Here is an 18044-nt window from a genome sequence, read left to right on the forward strand (position 1 = left end):
CCTGAGGTACTATGTTAGATGCCTGCTTGATTTATGGGGGTACCCCAACAGGATGGCTCACTAAATTCGGCCTTTGAGCTCCCATCATAGAGGTGTTTTTCTTAAGCTTCAAAGATTAAAAAAACTTAATGTTTTGATGTATTCCTGTCAGTTTTATTTTGTTGTTTTACACTAGTATCTTTTCTCTGAAGATTCAAAATCTACATTCATAATTTTCAATGTTCAATAATGGTTTTGATGTTTTACAGATGACAGGGACAGCTATTCAGCACTATCCTGAAGAATGAAGATGGACTCTGTACTGTTTTAACACAATGAAGGGATACAATGGAAGTCGTAGCCAGTCTCAGCACTCTTCTGCGCACACATGCCACTGTATGCCTGAGGATTGTGATCATTCCCATGATTATTTACATCACAGCCAAGACCCTAGGCAGTCTTATATGCTTAGCCCTACAGAATCGTGTTCGATGGACCATCACTACTGCATGTCCAGGAGTAACATGCCCTCTGAATGTGCTGCAGTACCACTTAGCATGACTGAGCAGATGTCCTCAAGCAGTACATTTCCTCGGATGCACCATAACCCACAGTATGAATCATGCGATGACTGCATGGCTGCCACCCACACTGCCAGCAAGATCAATCGGCTACCTGCCAACCTGCTGGACCAGTTTGAGAAGCAGTTGCCTCTCCATCATGATGGGTTTCACACACTTCAGTACCAACGGGCGAGTTCAGCTGAACAGCGCAGTGAGAGTCCCAGCAGGATTCGGCACCTGGTTCACTCTGTGCAGAAGCTTTTTGCCAAGTCTCACTCCCTGGAAGCTCCTTCAAAAGGAAATATAAATGGTACAAAGATGGAGGGAAGAGGTGGGGACAACTACCATCACCATCAGCACCACCAACACCACCAGCACCACCATCAGTCAAGATCAACAAAGAGGAGCAAAAGCAAGGAGCGCAAATCTGACTCTAAGCACAGAGCTAAGATAACTGGTTGGTGGAGCTCAGATGACAACCTTGACAGTGACAGCAGTTATATGGTGGCCGCTGGAGCCAGTAGGCACTCTATGGAACAGGCCACCCAGTACTGTACAGAACCTATTGAAAGTGCCTGCAGAGATCTGACCCTGAAGAGCTTAAAAAGCAGCAGTGAAGGAAAATGTTCAGCATGTGCAGCTATGCCAATGTTGGCTGATTCACAACACATGAAAAGAAGTATGTGGTCCACTATGACGGTAAATCAAGCCAGAGAGGCCTATCCTAGCTCGGGACTGAGCCAAGACAAACCTTCAATGCTTCAGGATACCAAGGCACAAGAAAGGGCTTACCATTATCTTCAGGTAAGCGTTAAAATATAATTGAGAGTGCTAGGAATGAGTTGTATCATCAAAACATAAATACCATAAATGTTCACTGCATCATTCAAAGGCCTTGCTTTCCTCCCTCTGTGCATTTCTCATATGGCTTCCCTCACATTTGTTTTAATTATCACAATATCGGAGACATACTCAGCCTGATTTAACATATGGAAACTTCCTACATATGAATATTGAATCAGACACTCTACCTTTTATGTTATTGTGTTCCTTTAAAGTTATAGTATTCCCCTCGGGGCTCTCTGCTATATTCCATAAATGAGGTGAGACTGCAGCAAATTGTGATGAAAATTCCTATTTGGAAGTGAGCACGAATCCCTTTTATTCAAACAGTTGCATTTACTCCCTAGAATTGGAGGCCTCACTACAATTAATACCACGCTAGAATAGCCATAATTAATTGTTGTGATATTACAGTTGTGATATTGCAGGGATTGAGTTCTATTCTGTCGCATCATAAAAATACATTTGAAATGCATATATTTTCTGTGCTATAAATTCATGGACCTAGCGTGTTATCAACAGCCTTCCCCACGCCACATTTGCTTCTGTGCAATTTTTTTTTCCCATTGACCTCATAAGAGGATGCACTGCTTGTACTAAGGCCATGGTGTTTATTACTAACTGACGCATCACAATTGTAGAATGTCCACAGGAAAGTGAAATATTTGATGCCATCCCTCAAACAGACTGGCAACATTCTGACAGACCAATATCAATATATAATAGACTGATCAATATTCATTTGCCTCTGCAAAATGGCCCTCTGCACTGTGGAATTAGATAATGATAGCAGACATAACACGAAGCTTAAACATGTAATTTTAAAAATGACCCACTGAATCCTACAACTTGATGAAGAAAATTGTATCGATTTAACATTCACTGCAATTGAATTATTTCACGTAATACTTAAAAACTGCTGCATGTATGCTGCTGTGTACATATTTTATTTCATTGTATTTCATTTACAGTTTAAATATTGCACATATTTGTTCAAATATTGCACACATGCTATTGTGTGCAGTAAATTTCACTGAATCTTCTCAATGACACACTTGAGAGACCAAGGAAATTGTGCTCCACCCCAAGTATAACCATATTCACTTATATACCAGGGTCCCTTTCGAAAACATGCCTGAATCAGCTAAGAAGTAAGAGTTATTGACACCAATGTGGCTACTGAAAAAAGAGAAAATATTCAAGTTCCTTTCCAGCACAAAGATCATGCAAGGCATGTTATACATGATATATGCAATGTTGTTTCCACCTTGCATTTATAATGTGCCTTCAATGTAGAAAAATGCCCAAAGGCATTTTGGAGAGGAAAAAAACAGATGCCAAGCAAAGAAGGAGATATTAGTGAGGGGGAGGTGGGGGCGTTGGTGGTGGTGATGAACAGCTTGGTAAAAGAAGTGGTTATTAAGGAGGGTCTTAAGACAGGAGGGCGACATGGAAGGAATTTTAGAATGTGGGGCCTAGGCAGCTGAAGGCATAACTATCGATGGCTGGGAAAAGGGAGGGGAGATGGACAAGAGGTCAGCATCAGCGAATTTTCTGAGGGTTGTGGGACTGGAGGAGGTTACAGAGGTTGGGAACATCAAAGCCACGAAGGGATTGCAACGCAACAATGAGAATGTTAAATTTGAGGCAGTATGGGAGTGTGAGCCGTGAAGGTCAGAGAACCTCTCCTAACCCTAACCCTGACCTAAGTGAAAAGGATGAGCTGAACGTGGTGCGGGGTGGGACTAGCTGAAATCTATGTAGGGTGAAAGGTGGGAAAATGGTGGTGAGGATCGCCAAAATGAAGAGATTACACCAGAAACATTCAGTCATCTGTTTTCTCTGCAGAGACTGTGTGACCCTCTGAATGTTTCCAGCATTTCTATTTTTGTTTCAGACTTCCAACATCTATAGTTTTTTGATCTTAATGATTTATAAGAGTTTGATTTTGAAAATAGGGAAGTCTATCCATTTAAAACAGACTTACATTTACAAACTCCTAAAGTATCAATGGTGAATAGCCTGTAAATTAAACCCCTGTCCTGAGTTGGAGAAACTTGTGGAGCTGTTCCATCATTCCTTCCAATCCCATTATTTCCTGATAAAAGCAACAAGGGTGGAGGATTCATCTGCTCACTGTGTTGTAACTTTGTAAGTATGTTTGCGAAGATTTAATATGTTTAAAAAGATAATCTTTCTTTGCTATTTGTAGTGAAATTGTCAATACAGTTTAAATGCAAACATGCGTTGGGCACATCCCTGGAATAGAGAGATGGATAAATGGTGGAAATGCATTTACAGTGACCTGAGGAATTCTTTTCCCAACTGGATTAAAGGAACAAAGTAAAGGACGAGAAATTTTAATTTTCGTAGGAGGGGAATTGATTTTCTGGTGCTTAACCAATTTCTTGGCCTAAATTCCTGTTACATCCACATGCAATGTTTCCTCTGCTGCTAATTGAAGCATATGAGGATGTCACCCTCAGTGTGAGCTTACCTGGCTGGATTTTCATGGAGTCAGGGAGATTCCGTGGAGGCTTGAAAATGACGACTGGGCCATAATTTCGGGATCCCTGACCCCATTCTCAGGGATTCCGACTTTTGGGAGTGCCTATTAAGGACGAGGGCTTATGACCTGAACCAATTCAGCTCAATGCAGGGATAGGAATGTCCTTGTCCTCCCAAAAGTTTATGGGGTCAGGCCAGCTTTTGAAAGAGTCGTGGTTCACAGCGCTGAAGAGGTGTTCTGAACCAACGCCTGCATGAGGGAACCTTTGGAAAGGTAAGTTCAAAAGGTCTTCTTCATGCCCCTCCCCCCATGCCAAGATATGCCTCCACCCATCCCCTATGATCCCTCACGCCCCCATGCCAAGATATGCACTCAACCACCCCCATGGCCCCTTATGCACCCCCATGCCAAAATATATCCCCATCCACCTCCTATGGTCTCTCAAGCTTCCCATGCCAAGATTTTCACCCACCCACCACCGTGGTCCCTCATGCCCCATACCTAGGCATATCCCAACCCATCCCTGTAGGACCTCATGACAAACTATGACATTTCTATGCTAACTCACCCATATACACTGTATAGAACCAATGAACCCTATAATGACAATAGTATGTGTAAAGAAAGCTTGAAAAAAACGTAATTCTTTGATAACCTTCCACCCTCTTAAAGTGTTCCTCAGAGAAGTGCCCTCAGCCCAACCATCTTCAGTTGTTTCACCAATGACCTTCCTTCCATTCTGAGGTCAGAAGTTGAGATGTTTGCGGATGTTTGCACAATGTTCATTGCCATTCACAATTCCTCAGATACTGAAGTAGTCTGTGTCCAAATGCAGCGAGACCTAGACAACATTCAGGCTTGGGCTGATAAGTGGCAAGTAACATTCGCACCACATAAGTGCCAGGCAATGACCATCTTCAACAAGAGAGAGAATCCAACCATCTCTCCTTGACATTCAAAGGCATTTACCATCACTAAATCCCCCACTATCAACATCCTGGAAGTTACCATTGGCCATAAACTGAACTGGTCCAGCCATATAAATACTGTGGCTACAAGAGCAAGTAAGAGGCTGGGAATTCTGCAGAGAGTAACTCACCTCCTGACTCTCCAAAGCCTGTCCACCATCTGCAAGGCACAAGTCAGGAGTGTGATGGAATACTCCCCACTTGCCTGGATGAGGGCAGCTCCAACAACATTCATGGAGCTCGACACCATCCAGAACAAAATAGACCACTTGATTGGCATCTGATCTGCTATTTTCAACATCTACACCTTCCACCACCGACGTATAGTGAAAGCAGTGTGTACCACATACAAGATGCACTGCAGCAACTCACCAAGGTTCCTTCAACAGCACCTTCCAAACCCACAACTTCTATCAGCTAGCACAAGGGCAGCAAATGCATGGGAACACCACCACCTAAAGTTACCCTTCAAGTCACATACCATCCTAACTTGGAACTATATAATATTCCTTCACTGTTACTGGGTCAAAATCCTGGAACTTCCTCCCTAGCAGCACTGTGGTTGTACCTACCACATAGTCAGCAGCGGTTCAAAATAGTAGCTCACTTCATCCTTCTCAAGGGCAATTAGTGATGGGCAATAAAAATGCTAGCCTAGCCAGGGATGCTAATGTCCTGTGAAAAATAATAAAATAAACTCCTTTTTACTACAGGCCAATAGAAGTGTCAATCATCCAGACCCATTAAAGTGTTAATAGGCAAGAACCTGAAACCTCTTTATCTTGCAGAAATAAATATTGTGCAATTGATAGAAAAAAATCAGAGTCAGAGCTCTCAATCAAGCAATGTTTTCTCTGGGGCTCAGCTGTCTCAACAGTCTAATGGATTTCTGGGCTGTCAGCCAAGAACGCAGAAATCCGCCACCCTGACCTGGTATGGCCTACATGTGATTCCAGACCCACAGCAATGCGGTTGACTCTTAAATGCCCTCTGAAATACCTACCACCTGGCATTGACCTAGGCGCTGGAAAAGACAACAGCAAACTCAGCCTTGTCGACCTTGCAAAGTCCTCCTTGCTTAAGTCTGCGGGCTTTTGTCAAAATTGGGAGTGCTGTCTCACAGACTAGTCAAGCAACAGCCTGACATAGTCACACTCACGGAATCATACCTTACAGATGCTGTCCCAGACACTACCATCATCATCCCTGGGTATGCCCTGTCCCATCGGCAAGACAGACCCAGCCAAGGTGGCAGCACAGTGGTACGCAGTCGGGATGGAGTTGCCTTGGGAGTCCTCAATGTTGTCTCTGGATCCCATGAAGTCTCATGGCATCAGGTCAAACATGGGCAAGGAAAACTCCTGCTGATTACCACTTACCAACATCCCCCTCCCCTCAGCTGATGAATCAGTACTCCTCCATGTTGAACACCACTTGGAGGGAGCACTGAAGGTGGCAAGGGCACAGAATGTACCCTGGGTGGGATACTTCAATGTCCATCACCTAGAATGGCTTGATGGTAACACTACAGGCTGAGCTGGCTGAGTCCTATAGGACACAGTTCCGTCTTCACATTGAGGATACACTCCATTGTGTTGTGTGGTACTACCACCATGCTAAATGGGATTGATTTTTAAAAGATTTAGCAACTCAAAGCTGGCAACCATGAGGTGCTGTGGTCCATCAGTAGTCTCATGGCCTGGCATATTCCCCCACTCCACCATTACCAACAAGCCAGGGGATCAACCCTGGTTCAATGAAGAGTGCAGGAGGGCATGCCAGGAGCAGCACCAGACATGCCTAAAAATGGGGTGTCAACCTGGTGAATCTACAACACAGGACCACTTGCATGCCAAACAGCATAAGTAGCAAGTGATAGACAGAGCTAAGCGATTCCACAACCAAAGGATCTGATCTAAGCTCTGCAGTTCTGCCACATCCAGTAATGAATGGCGGTGGACAATTAAACAACTCACTGGAGGAGGAGGCTCCACAAATATCCTCATCCTCAATGATGTGGGAGCCCAGCACATCAGTGCAAAAGATGAGGCTGAAGCATTTGTAAGAACTTTCAGCTAGGAGGCTGAGTGGATGATCCATCTCGGCCTCCTCCAGAGGTCCCCAGCATCACAGATGCCAGTCTTCAGCCAATTTGATTCACTCCACGTGATATCAAGAAACAGCTGAAGGCACTCGGTACTGCAAAGGCTTTGGGTCCTGACAATATTCCGGCAATAGTACTGAAGATTTGTGCTCCAGAACTTGCCGCACCCCTAGCCAAGCTGTTCCAGTACAGCTACAACACTGGCATCTACCTGGCAATGTGGACAATTGGCCAGGTATGTCTTGTACACAAAAGCAGGACAACTCCAGCCTGGCCAATTACCACCCAGTCAGTAAAGTGATAAAAGGGGTCATCAACAGTGCTACCAAGCAATAACCTACTCACTGATACTCAGTTTGCATTCCGCCAGGGTCACTCAACTTCTGACCTCATTACAGCCTTGGTGAACAAAAGATGAGATGAGATGAGAGTGACTGCCCTTGATATCAAGGCAGCATTTGACCAAGTGTAGCATCAAGGAGTGCTAGCAAACTGGAGTCAATGGGAGTCGGGGGGAAACTCTTCGCTGGTCGGAATCATACATAGCACAAAAGAAGATGGTTGTGGTTGTTGAAGGTCACTCATTACTGTTCCAGGACAGCACTGTAAGTGTTCCTCAGAGTAGTGTCCTAGGCCCAATCATCTTCAGCTCCTTCATCAATGGCCTTCCTTCCATCATAAGGCCAGAAGTGGGGATGTTCACTGATGATTGCACAATCCTCAGATACCGAAGCAGTCCATGTCCAAATGCAGCAAGACCTGGACAATATTCAGGTCTGACAAGTGGCAAGTAGCATTCATGCTACACAAGTGCCAGGCAATGACCACCTTCGAAAAGAAAGAATCTAACCATCACCCTTTAATATTCAATGGTATTACCATCACTGAATCCCCCATTATCAACATCCTGGGGGTTACCATTGACCAGAAACTGAACGGGATTAGCAATATAAATACTGTGGCTACAAAAGCAGGTCAGAGGCAAGAAACTCTGCGGTGAGTAACTCACCTCCTGATTCCTCAAAGCCTGTCCACCATCTACAAGGAACAAGTCAGGAATGTGATGGAATACTCTCCACTTGCCTGGATGAGTGCAGCTGCCACAAAACTCCAGAAGCTTGACCCAATTCGGGACAAAGCAGCCACTTGATTGGCACCCCATCCACAAACATTCACTCCCTCCATCACTGACGCACAGTGGCAGCAATGTGTACCATCTACAAGATACACTGTAGGAACTCACCAAGCCACCTTTGATAGCACCTTCCAAACCCAAGACCGCCACCATCTAGAATGACAAGGGTAGGAGACAGAAGGGAACACCACCACCTGGGAATTCCCCTCCAAGCCACTCACCATCCTGACTTGGAAATACATCGCCATTCCTTCACTGCCCCTGGGGAAAAATCCTGGAAATCCCTCACCCTTGTGGGTGTACCTGCACCACATTGACTGCAGCGGTTCAAGAAGGCAGCTCGTCACTACCTTCTCAAGGGCAATTTGGAATGGGCAATAAATGCTGGCCTAGCCAGCGACATCCACAACCCATGATGAATAAAAGAAAACACAAGATGAAGGTGTTACAAGTGCTTGCAATTTCTACTATTGATACTTTAAAGAGCCTGGGTGATTGACACTTTTAATGGCCTGTAGTAAAAATAATTTTTATTTTAAGAAAGTGAAAAGCTATCAATTAATGGGGGTGGTGACGGGATGGGCCAAAAGGAGTGGGTTGTAGGCCAGTTCAGCATGGAGGGGGGCATGAGGGCTCATAGGGAATGGGTGGGGTGCATACTTTGGTATGGGAGCATGAGGGCGTATAGAGGCTGGGTGAGGGGCATGAGGTGGCATGGATGGGGCATGTGGGGGATGAGGGCCTTAGAGGGGTAAGGGCTAGAGGGCCTTACTTTTTTCATTATAACAAGGACAATGTCCCACAGCACTGAAGCAGGCCTTTTAAACAGCCCATCTTGGCACCGGGCATCCCCTGTGACTGCCTCCGAGCTCTTTCCTGGGTCGACTGGCCTGACTGCAACATGCAACCGCCCCCACCCCGGAATGAAAATCCCTGCTTCACTGGCACTTTCTCTTGAGGCAGGGAGGTCAAGCCGGGAATTTTCCCGACTCCCGCTACTCGCCTCAACGATGAAAATCCAGGCCACTGGTTTGAACTTTTGCGAAGAAACAACTGAGTGGAAAATTGTTAACAGTGAGAGTAAGGAAAAATCACAGGAGGGTCATGAGAGAGCTGCATTAGGAGCAGCCCTCAAGGAAAAACTTGGGAAAGAGCTTTTAATTTTCCGTACTTTAACCACTGAGAACATTGCAGCATTGGAATCAATCTTAGCAGAGATCATCTAAATTGTTTTTAACCCCCTTAAAATATATATTCCTTTTTATTTCCCATAATTATTTCCTCAACGCTAAATCATCTCAAGTCCTATTCACAAGAAATTTGAAGGATTGGTTACTGTGATCTCCCCAAATCAGAATGATTGATGATCCTCTAGCTATGAATGAGACAATAAGTTGCAGTGCCAACTGTCTGGCTGGTTGCATCAGAACCTAAGCAATAACTGATACGAATCATCCCAGAACAGATCACTGCACTGAGGACTGAAATCGTTAGCAAAAATCATTACTTTAATAAGGGACAAAGTGCTTCATTTACAGTTAAAAACCCTCCAGCGCAGTTATAATATTTATAGTCTGTTCTTAATTTGTTCGTACCAGAAATAGACACACTCTAGAAGGACGACAAAGAATATTGCTATCAATCAGTGTGAAGAATCAAACCTTCCAGTCAGTCAGTGCAGCATCCTGATGGAGTTTCTCGATGCTTTTTCTGACTTCTTTTCGCCGAGCTCTTTGTTATTTTGATACTGGGAAAGGAACATTTTCTTTCATGTTTTTCAACCACCATCAGTTAGTGCAGATCATCTCCTTGCACCCTGCCTTAATAATAAACCTTAATCGCTCACCAGCACCCCAGCAGCCCTCAGCCCTTCACATCAGCCTCAAAGAGCAAGATCAGCCAGTCTTGTGCCCTTTGTGAGTGTGATTCTTAATGTCATGCTGGTTTGTGCTGATTTCTGTGCCATTTTGTGATGTGGACTCATACTGTGAACAGGATTTGGACTACCTAACCTCCCAGTTTGAACATTTATCGCTGTCTAGGTGAGGAAGGTTTTATCCTATCAGCCGGGGCTGGACTTGTACCTATTAAGAAGAGTTACATTATGGAAATACATATCAAAAAGTAATGACAAGAATGGCCTTTTTAGCCTATTAAAGCTCATCCATTTAGTAGCCTAGTTCTTCCAATATAAAATCCTGCAACGTTTTGAATATTTCATGTCCATTTGCTTCTATTACTGTGCCAGGCAGGCAAATTGTTCCAAGTGATGATCATCCTTTGAGTAAAAGAGATTTTCCCAATGACTATTTTAAATTTGCTTTTCGCTCAATTAAAAATTATTTTCGAACCTCATAACATCCTCAATAAGTTTTAAGGAATCTTATGGAACATCAGATTAAGCGATGGAAACTAATTGAACTAAGATGGGGGGTTTTGAGCATGATTAGAACAACAATCTATTGCTCACATATTTATGAGATCATGCCCCTTTGTAGAAATACCCATTTTTTAAACTAATTCTAGATTCTGTTTAAATACTGTAAACACTTTTGAAACATGGACCAGGCGGCAGGCGGTGTTGGTGGGGCAATGAGGGGGGCCTGTAAAATTGGGTGCCATGCCTGTGATGCCTTTCCTGCACCACACGTCCCCTGCCTGCCTTGCAATTTTTACCAGCGACAGAGGGAGCGCCGGGCGGCCCACTTGCCCTTGGGCCAATTGAGGCCCTTAAGAGGCTTAAGCCCACCCCCCGGCAATGCTGGGATTTTACCCGCGGTGGGAAAGGCCCAAGTCTGGTCACCAGGTTGACAGGTATAACCTGGTGAGCCTTGGTGCCGGCCTAAAGGGGGGGTGGGGTGGGGGGCGGAAGCTGGTGGGTTGCCTCCTTAATGCCCCCACCCCACCTCGCATTACCCCCTTGACATTTCCAACCATGCCCCCTACCCCGTTACCCTCTCCTCGGGGCCAGAAAGCCTAGCCCCATCGAGACCCCAGACACACCTTACATCCCAGTTCCAACACTGAATGCCTTATTTTTGGCCTCACAGCACTCCTAGCAGTGGCCACTGCACCCAGTGTCACTGCTGGGGTATGAGATCTGCCTGCCCTCTGACTGGCCAGCAGCTCACTGAGACGGGACTTCCCCTTGGGGTAGACTTCTAGCCCAAGCTAATTAAAGGGCCGTCAGCCATTTAAAGGTGGGGTGGGGGGGGCAAGCCAGCTAAGTGAAGGCGGGGTCACCACTGACTTTTAAGCGAGGGGGCGAAATCGCCAGCCACTGTATAAAATTCAGCCCGTCGTTTTCTGAATGTTATGACGTGATATATGGGACAGAATTTTACGTTCGGCATGCAGGGGCGGGCCCGACATGCACGAGGGTAATATGACGTGTGATGACATCGGGCATGCGTCCCCCCCGTCATCATGCACTCGCGCAATATTTCGTTCGGCGGGCACGCACCAGACTCAGCTGCACGTCTGCCGATAATTGAAAGGCCTATTAAGGCCGTTAACGAGCTAATTAACTTCATATTTACGCAGCCTGTCCAACCTAATGGTTGGCGGGCAGGTCCTTTACATTTTTTAGGAAACCTCATCCATGAGCGGGATGAGCTTTCCTAAAGCTAAGACAAATGAAACAAAAACTTTATTTTGACATTAACAACATGTCCCATCTCATGTGACACAGACACAGTCACATGAGGGAACATGTTTCATTAAATTTTTATTGCCTTCATTAATTTTTTTACAAAGCGCTTCAATCTCCCTGAGGCAGCGCCATGCCTCAGGGAGGCTGAGGCGCTCTTTTGCATGAATGTGCGAACTGCGTGCCAGGCCTGCTCTCACTCCTGCCCCCGCCCGCACAGGCAGCGCTCAGCGCGGCCGCTCACGATCCATGCAGGGTGAGCCTCAATTGGCCCGCCCGCGTGAAATCGTGTTGCGGATCCGATCGCGGGCGGCGGCTAGCTTCCCGACCACTCCCGCGAGCCCGCGAGACAAGGGACAAACTCTGGCCATGAAGTTCATGCCAGCCACAGCTGTATGTATATATTGTAACAAGCTGCAATCTGCTTGCTGTCCCAATGTTCTCAAGTTCTTCCTCAGCTCATCTTGTGACAGTGAGAGATAATCTTTAATAACAGTCAGTCTGAAGAGCGACTGCATGTACAGCCTATACATGAACACTGCAATCAGCTATAACACTTGACAAAACTCATTATAAATACTGGGGTGGAGAATTGAGTTTAAATACTTGCTCTTCTTATTGCACAGCTTGAGGTATGCAATGGCTTTTCACAGTAATTAACTGTGACGCTTTCTTCCCTGTCACAAGATGACTTGGGGCCCAGAGAAAGCAGAGTGTGAGAAAGCTGGGATCATGTCTGATAATTCAAAACCTGCAAAGGCACAAGGTGGAATGGGGAGAAACTCAGGCCTGCATTTTACCCATGGTGGGCGCACGTGATTGGCAGGCCCAGGAGCGGCCGGGAAACGAACTGCTGACTGCGATCAGCCCCCGACCGTGATTTCACATTGGCTGGCCAATTAACTGCCAGCCAGCGTGAAAAGTGTGCTGAAAAATTCAGCGCTGCCGGGGTGGGGGCAGGCGATGACGTCACCGCGGGCGTGGGTGAGCGCTGCGAAAGAGCACCCTGAAGGCAGGCAGCTGCCTCGGGGAGCTGCAGACCTTCAAATAATTAAATAAAGGTGTAAAAAGCTGCCAAAAAATGACCATGAATCACAATCAAGCCCCTGAAAATATACCTAATAAAAATGCTGTCCATAGATATTTATTTTTATTTCATTTCATAACGGAGATTTCAGCTGCCCTTGGATGAGGCTTGATGAAAAATGCGAAGGCCGCCTGGCCGATTTGCCTGTCCGCCAACCGTAAGGTTGGACAGGCCACGAAAAATCGGAGACAATTGCGAAGTTAATCGGCTTAATTGCCCTCTTAATTGTCAGTAGCCGTGCTTCCGACTTTTGCGCGCACCCGCCGCGCGAAATATTGTGCGAGTGCGAGATGACGTCGGGATGCTCGCCCAACATCACCTCACGTGGTTTTATACCCGCCCACCTGCAGGGCGTAAAATTCTGCCCTCAGTGTCTCTTTGTTCCCCTTGTATATTCTGTTTATTCCACCTTGCTTTTGAGTGTCTTCCCCTGCTGCATTATGCTGTTTCAACAAAAAAAACACAGCTGTCATACAAATCGAGCATTTTGAAAATGCTGACCACCTGATTGATGGGTATATCTTATCTGATTGCCTAGAAACAGGATTGTGCCTGAATGGGGCATTATCCCAGGGCTGCACATACAACAAGTGCTTAATGAGGTTGTCGGCAGGACTAGGGCAGATTGGTAACCCGAATGAGCCACACATTGAAACTGAGTAGTCATAATATGGATGGTTAGAGATGAACATAAAACATGCATCTGATTGTAAAACTCCAGCTGGGAAGCTCAGAAAGTGCTATAAAAAAAGGCTGTTCTTTCTAGTTTAAGATGAACGATAACAATAAATTTTTCATTTACTTCATCCTCACTCCAAACTCCAAGATAATCTGTCCCAATTGTTATTTTTTTTGCCATTTATTTCCAATTGAAAGATTTCTGTGTCTATGCCACTATATACATCGCAGCAAGCTGTTAATAAAATGGAGCAAATGCAAATTTTTAACTGAAAATCCCAGAATCTACATTCACAGCAGACACAGTGCACATATTCTAAATTTATATCACGTCTAAAATAACATTCATTCAAAAACAAGTAAAATACCGAGTGGGTTAGAGATTAGCTGACATATACAATGGGTTCGTGATGGTTTATGTGCAAAATAAATTGCATACAGTAACTTAAAACGATAAAAAGCCAAAATAGGTATTTAATTAAACATAGTTTAGTGTGTGAATTCTAGAGAGGAATGCCAATGAATTCTGCCATTCAAGATTGGCAGTCATTACAGTTCAATGGAATTAAACAGATACAGCTCTTGGATGAACATGGCCATGAATAAGGACATGCATTATTCATCCACACTGTCACAATATCCAAGATGCCATGAAGGAAGAAATCTGTTCATACGGTGATCTTTCTCAGTCATTTTTTTTTTCATTCTCAGTTTACATGTTTGAAAAATCACTGTCAGAAGCATATAAGGAGCAGAGCTTTTAGTCAACTTCCCTCTATTCTGAATGGAGAGAGGGATTGCCCTATTTGCTTTCTCCTTCCTCACTTAACATCTTCATTGTATGAGGATTGCTAATCATGGTGTTATGGGCTTGATTTTCCAGACAGGTTTCTCATTAGAAACATCGAACTTTATTTACAGACTCCAGCAGCAGTTACATGCTTCCATCAAGCTCCACAGCTAGAAGAAGAACTCCCACTCTAAAGCTCCTTGCTCTTAGAGCTGATGCTTCCACATTGTCATGTGATACTATACAACACAATAAGTCTTAAAGCTACAGTCACTATATTTCTTAAAGCTACAATTACTACATTCATCCCACTTTAAATTATTTGTACAGTTTGTATTTACAAGAACATATACCTTCATGACATTACAAATATATACACGGGTCATCAAATTATTAGTTCAGTCTCTCAGGTGGTTTCCTAATTCAGGTGGAATGTTGTAGCTCCACTACTTTCGAATCTCTTACAGGACCCACATTATCTGGAACCGCAGCAACTTCAGGGACCTCTTTAGGCTCAGGCACTTCAGTGTTATCTACTCTGACAGAGACATCTGGTATGTCTCTCCTTGGTTGAACAATTTCAACAGAGTCGTTCTACAATGATTACAGATGGAACATTATTTTGCTGGGTTATCTCCCTTATTCGCAAATGATCCATGTGTTTGAGGGTGACCCGGCCCTCCACTTCTATGTGGTATGACAAGGGTCCAATCACCAGGTAACCATTTGATCCACCACCGAAGATTCGTATGTATACTGCTTCACCAACAGTAAATTCTCCCTCATGACTTTGAAAATCATGAGTTGCTTTTTGATTCCCTTGACTGTTCTCTACTTTCCCCTCCAAATTGGAAGTACCAGGCTAAATCTCGTTCAAAGGTATTGCTTCATAAATAATTCTGAAGGTGTTGAACCTGTAGGAGTGTGGGGAGGCCTTTTCTGAACCATCTTCCATCTTGTCTTCTTCTGTCTACCACAAAGTTTAGTCTCATCCTTCATTTTGACTTCACAGTCAGCCAGACTTCTCTCAGGCGAAATCTCAACTTGGTCCTGTTCAGGGTTTGAGCTACCTGTGGCTTCATCACCCACTTACACTTTAGAAAGTTCCATGACTTTTCCTTCTAATGCTTCTTTTGTTTCACTCAGCTGATTCTTCAGCTCTTCTGTCTCCTTCTTGTATCTGTCAGCTTCCTCCTGGAGCCTTGAGCCTTGAACCTTGCTGCGTCTTCTCTGCCAACTGGTCCTTCACTTTGTTCAGACTGACATTAAATTCTTTCTGCTTCTGTTCGTAATTTTACAGAGTTACAAACTTTGACCTGAAGGATCCTTGTAGTGTGTAAAGGTCTTTCAAAAGGTTTTCCTGTTCTTTGCCAAGCTCATTTGCTTCATCTTGGATTCTGAAATTCAACAGAGTCTCCTTGAGTCTCTTCTGCTGTTCTTCCATGCTGCTGTTTAAGACAGTCTTCATTTCCTCAGGTTGATGAATGGCTACACACTCCTTGACGTCCTGTTAAGGTCCTTTGACTCTCCAGGCTCACTCTGAAGTACTTTGCCTTGTTCCTTTACCAACTCAGGAACTCTTCCGGCTTCCTTTTGAAATCTCACTGGCCGATCAAGGTTAATTTCCCTCAACCAATTGTGACCTAGAAGGTTTGGTCCTTTTCCTTCCACTATCATCACTGGGAGTTGTGCTGTTTGGCGCTTATAATAAACAGGTACAGGGGTAATACCCTTTACTTGGATAGCTTCGCCAGTATGAGTTTTCAATTTGGCTGAAGTCTGCTCCAAATTCAATTGTTGAGTACGCTTGTTTAAATATTTGAAAGTGTGCTCTCCCACTACAGTGATTGAAACACTAGTGTCCATTTCTATCATTAAAGGTTTTCCATTTCCCTGCAGAATAACAGTGATTGGCTCTGTCTTCTCTACTTTTACATTAAATAGCAAGTAAATATCAGAATTGGTGGTTTCTGGTTCTTCTACATTACGTACTCCAATTAACTGCTGCCTGGGAGTCTGTCTCAATCTTACTTTACAATGCTTCATTATGTACCTTCTTTCATGGCAAAAACAGCGCTCCATCTCTTTAAAACAGAAAGTTTCAGGAGTATGATTGTTTCCACATTGATTTATTTTCAGATTTGTTGCTGAGCTGTTTCCTGTATTTATTTTAAATTTTCGAATAGCGGGAACTGTCTCCCACTTCGTGGCAGAGTCGCGGCTTTTCACACCACACCCAGCTGTCTGTTTTCATCCCTACTGGAAAACAGCACCATTTTGTGCACCTTATGAAGCTACACGTCCCGTTCAACGTTAAATGGCATCATCTTGCATACCGCAGACCAAACGATCTCTAGGCGTATCGCTTAGGGTCACCCCAGAGTCACAGTGTTCAGTCAGTTGTTTCATTTTCACTACGTATGTAGCAATGGTCTCCCCTGGGGTTCTAACCCTTGAATTAAACCTAAACCTCTGCATGGTGACAGAGGGTTTGGGTTGAAAGTGTCCCTTAACGAGCTCTACTAATTCACTGAAGGTCTTCAAATCGGGGGTGTTCAGGGCCGTCAAACTTTGGATTAAATTGTAGGTTTTACTCCCGCAAACACTTAGGAGAATTGCTCTCCTCTTTTCCTCCCCTGTTATTTTGTTTGCCTGGAAATAGAACCTGAGGCATTCTACATATTGACACCAATCCTCTGTGGATGGTTCGAAGGGGTCAATCCTGCCAAGATGTAGCATATCTGATGAGCATATCTTCCTTTTCTTCTGTTTAATCAAGAACTCACAGTTCCCGAGTGAGGGACAATGCTGGACCCAATTTATCCTCGTCGCCAGTTTGTTATTGACTTGATTTTCCAGACAAGTTTCTCATTAGAAACATCAAACTTTATTTACAGGCTGCAGCAGCAGTTACATGGTTCCATCAAGCTCCACAACTAGAAGAAGAACTCCCACTGTAAGTTTCCCTGCACTTAAAGCTGATTCACACACTGTCACGTGATACTATACAGCATAATAAGTCTTAAAGCTACAGTCCTACATTCCTTAAAGCTACAATTACTGCACATGGCATACGCCATGATATCAGCATGGGGAAAAGCAAGGAGGCAGACCCCAAGAACTACCTCAGCCAGTATGGCAATTGATCCCATGCTGCTGGTGTTATCTGCACCACATTCTAGCCAACTGAGTTAACTGACTCCTTGCTATTTTTGCCAAACTCAAATACAGATGGTGTATGAGATAAGGGTGCATCAGAGATTCGGCATGAGTTTGCTTAGTTGATGTTGAACATTCATAAGCACATCTAGATTGAAAAAGATGCCTTTCAACCTATCAAGCTTATTTAATCCAATGATCTAAGATGATTCTCCTCTCCTGGATTTCCCTTCACATATCATCTGTTAATTTCCTGACCCCTCACAAAAAGTCAATGTTCTTAATATTTCTCTAACCATCAATGTTCATTTGCAACAGATATCAATCTAGCTCCTTTCTGAAAGAACCACTTGGCTTTAAATCAGTTAACTATTTTGGGAGTTTGTTGTACATATTCACCATCCTATAGGAGAATTTTTTTTTCTGATCTTTTTCGAGGCTTGTGAGTTTGTCCTGTGACCTCTAGCTCTAAAGAGGTCTTGTGATGCAATGGGTAGTGTCACTACCTAGAAGCTCTGGGCATGAATCCCACTCCAGGGCTTGATAGCCATGGAAGGTGCATTCATAACGCAGCCAAGCG

At 44.3% G+C, this 18044-nt stretch overlaps 1 protein-coding gene across 1 annotated transcript in view; it reads left to right on the forward strand.

Moving 5' to 3' along the window:
- Positions 1–272: 272 nt before the first annotated feature.
- Positions 273–18044, forward strand: part of LOC144695906 (disks large-associated protein 2-like) — a 149737-nt gene continuing 131965 nt past the window's right edge. The window contains exon 1 of the mRNA XM_078566991.1: positions 273–1346. Within this exon, the coding sequence (XP_078423117.1) occupies positions 315–1346 (1032 nt within the window). The 5' untranslated portion in view covers positions 273–314. The remainder of the gene's footprint in view (positions 1347–18044) is intronic.

This window comes from Cetorhinus maximus, chromosome 21 (assembly GCF_964194155.1).
Source record: "Cetorhinus maximus chromosome 21, sCetMax3.hap1.1, whole genome shotgun sequence".
Classification (NCBI taxonomy): domain Eukaryota; kingdom Metazoa; phylum Chordata; class Chondrichthyes; order Lamniformes; family Cetorhinidae; genus Cetorhinus; species Cetorhinus maximus.